The sequence below is a fragment of the Teleopsis dalmanni genome, chromosome 2 (genome assembly GCF_002237135.1).
Source record: "Teleopsis dalmanni isolate 2A chromosome 2, ASM223713v2, whole genome shotgun sequence".
NCBI lineage: Eukaryota > Metazoa > Arthropoda > Insecta > Diptera > Diopsidae > Teleopsis > Teleopsis dalmanni.
Window position 1 is genome coordinate 68,022 of NC_051847.1, and position 3,621 is coordinate 71,642.

At 22.3% G+C, this 3,621-nt stretch overlaps 1 protein-coding gene across 1 annotated transcript; it reads left to right on the forward strand.

Moving 5' to 3' along the window:
• The first annotated feature begins 424 nt into the window (after positions 1-424).
• Positions 425-1,256, forward strand: LOC119678412 (guanine nucleotide exchange factor DBS-like). The gene is made up of 2 exons (XM_038090228.1): positions 425-606; positions 1,124-1,256. The coding sequence occupies exons 1-2, from the start codon at positions 537-539 to the stop codon at positions 1,222-1,224; spliced, it is 171 nt and encodes a 56-aa protein (XP_037946156.1). The 5' UTR covers positions 425-536; the 3' UTR covers positions 1,225-1,256.
• The last annotated feature ends 2,365 nt before the right edge of the window (positions 1,257-3,621 follow it).

The following is a 3,621-nucleotide window of genomic DNA, read 5'->3' on the forward strand; positions in this document are numbered from 1 at the left end:
TTTACTTAAAACTATTTATTTTATGTTTAAAAAAAATACAAAATACCAATTTTAATGTAGCGGACTTTGTAAAATTATAAATTGTTAATGTTTAATAGCATATATAAAAATAGTTAATTTAAAAAAAATAGTATTATTTTAATATAAATTTCACATAAAACATTTGCTTCTATTAATGCACTATTTAAGATAGTAACACCTCATATAAAGTTGCAAACTAATTAATGAAAATTATGTGTTATTAGTTTTAAGTTGATTTATAATTAATTTATTTATTTTTTAAATATTTTTAATTAAATTTAAGTTGAAAAATTTGAATTTAGAAAATGTTTTCAAATGCTTGAAATTCACAATCACTGATGCTTCTAGTTATTAATTTATTACCAAAACATAACAAAAAAAAATTATAAATAAATCCCAATGCTTTACTAACAAAATTTTTAATATTTCACGCTTACGCTTAATAAAATGAATTATAGGGCAGTAAATTTATAGCCCTCGCAGATTATGTCGCAGTGGGACACTCTGAAGTCTCAATGCGCGAAGGCGAGATTATTGAGCTGCTTAAGGTGGGCTGTGCTGGTTGGTGGTTTGTGCGTGTTATAGGTAATAAATAATTATCTTTAAATATGTATGTAGTTATATATATTTTGTTTATTATAAATCTTTATTTTTTATTTTAAATTATATTGGGACAAATTTTATATTGTATATTGTAGTTGGGACAAATTGTGTTAAAAAATACTAGATATATATATATCTATATAGATATATTATGTATATAAAGTATATATAAAATATAAAATTAATATCTAATAGTAAAAAATAATTCCAATAGACTTTTTTATGATTTATAATTTTTAATTTTATATCAATAAAAAATACTGAAAAAAAGCCCAATAACAGTTGAGTCAAAATAAAAATCGCACTTTGGAGATAATTATTAGTATATATAGTAATAATAATATTTCAGAAACAAACATAATTAAAATATTTCCTAAGTCTGTTTACTAAATGAGCTGTATTTTAAAATATGATAATAAATAAATTAAAATAAATTAATTCATTTTAATTTAAAATTTTGATCAAATTTAAAAAAATTAATCATAATCATATATTATAGATTCTAATACAGAAGGTTGGACCCCAGCGGCATATTTGGAATCGATCAATAGAAGATCTTCTCAGTCATCGAGTCGGAATCAAGAGCGAATAAATCCGTAAAAATCAAACGAATAAAATTATAAAAATTGTAATAAAAGTGCAATAATTATTTATATTATTTTTAATTTAACATTAGGAAATGTAAATAAGTATTAGTTTATAAAGTTAGACAATTTAGTAAACTAAATGGAAAAAATAATTGCATTAAAATTTAAATAAATCAGTTAACATTAAACACCAAAACTTTGCGTACTCAAAAAAAAAACTATTGCTTTTGCACAATTTATATATAAATATTGTAATTATATTATAAATCTAATTATATAAATTTCATAAAATAAAAATAAATGAAAATTTAGTGAAATAAAATAAATTTTTGAATAATTTGAGATGAATCTAAAAGTACATAGAATTATAGAGAACTTTGTTAAAATAAAAACTTTGTTATATTTGGGCTATAGAATCTCTATTATATCTATGGATGTCTATATAGACTAGTATGATTTTTTTCTGCATATATGTATATTTCTAACTTAAATTATAATATATGATCATATATATTAATCATATGACATAGATTTCATGGTTTATTGGACTATGAAATCATTTGCGAACTTTACGGGATGTTTCCAGAAAACATACTGTTTATTTATATCTATTAGATATTTTATATATTTTTTAAAGCAATTAATATAATATTTATATCATTTTCACACACTAACAAAAACATAATTTTATACAATATATGAATCCTTTTTTATCAACAAAAAAATGTTAAACCATGAACAAAATATTTTTAGACATTAAATTAAATGAAGTGAATGCCAAAAAAAACAATAAATTAATAAAAGATATTAATAAAAATAATAATAATTTACAAAACGTAGATTCAGTATTATTTATTACTCAAACAAATAATATAGAGCTGCTATAAATTGTAATTGAAACACTCATATATTTCATGAATGTCTTCTTACTGCTTTTGATGATATGGTTTAAAATGTATTCTCTTATTTTTTTCGTATAACTATAGATCTTAGAGATATGTAAATTTTCTAATTCAGCCACTTTTCAGAACTTAACAAACCTTATGTCACAATAGGAATACAGAAAAGATGTAAATGAATTTAATGTGACCCAAGAACCGTAAAAAATTGATGGTGTCATATCATTTGCTCGGATATAGCTATGGAACTATGAGAACTAAAATAAATATTAAATTAGTTGTAAAATTGGTAGTCACAATAAAATCAGATGCTGTCTGTTTAGCTTTTTTTTAATGAAATAAGACACTGTGTCTTTTCGAACTGATTGAATATATTAAGAATGTATTATCCAAAGAAAAACACAAATCGTAAACCTCTGCACTTAAAACATCTTAACTTATCTAAATACAATATATATCTATATATATTACCTATCTAATATGTACTATCAACTATATATGCACACAAAGCAATCTATTATTGTTCTTAATATTCTAAAAATGCTTATATATATAACCTGAGCACTTTTTTATATCTTTCTTTTATAATTAAATCTAAACTAAATCATTACCGGACTTATTGACAGATCTATTAGAACTAGTCTTAAAACCTAAAACCAATAAAACATAATTTTGCTTACTAATTAAAAAAATTTTCAAAATCTAAATTTGTAAAAAATTTGTAGAAACTAAAATGTGCATACAGAACTATATTATTAATAGTCACTGCTTTTATGTTTTGTAAAAATCTATTATGTTTAAATTTGTTAATTATAATAACAGCAATAGAAGCAATAAAAATAATAAATGATGTAAGTTTTTTACTATATGGTAGTTTTAATTATGTTATAAAGTTTAAGTATATTTATTAAATATTACTTTAATGTGAACGAAAATAGTTGCAATATATATTTAAGTATAAAATAAATATAATAAAAATGGCTTAAAATTCAAATAAGATTTTTTTTTATTCAAATAAAAATAAGTAAATAAATAAATCTGTAATTTTTTTACAGGAATTTTATATCCTATGTTAAGAAATGGAAGTTTGCACACAGAAAATTACAGCAACATGGCTTGCCAACATAAAAAAGACCCTCCTCGAATGAGGAGGCTCCGAAGGGGAATAAGTCTTTTTGAAGAGAAGGTTTTGATCCCTATACTACACCGACGACGAGAGGTCTGATAGTGCACAAAGCATTTCACCTCCAGACCACCAAATAAGATGTTCAGTTAAACTCATTTGAATTCATCCTCATTTGAATTCATTCTCATTTGAATTCAATATCTTCAATATTTTTTGCTGACAGATGCCCTATTTAATCCGATATAACAGCACAAATCATTTGATTTTCTAATTTTTCTAACTGTATTGGAATAATATCCTCACTAGTAAATTTATATGTATTTGGCTTAAAGATGATCAATGTTTATGTTTATAGAAAGTATTGCTCACAAACTAATTGAAAATT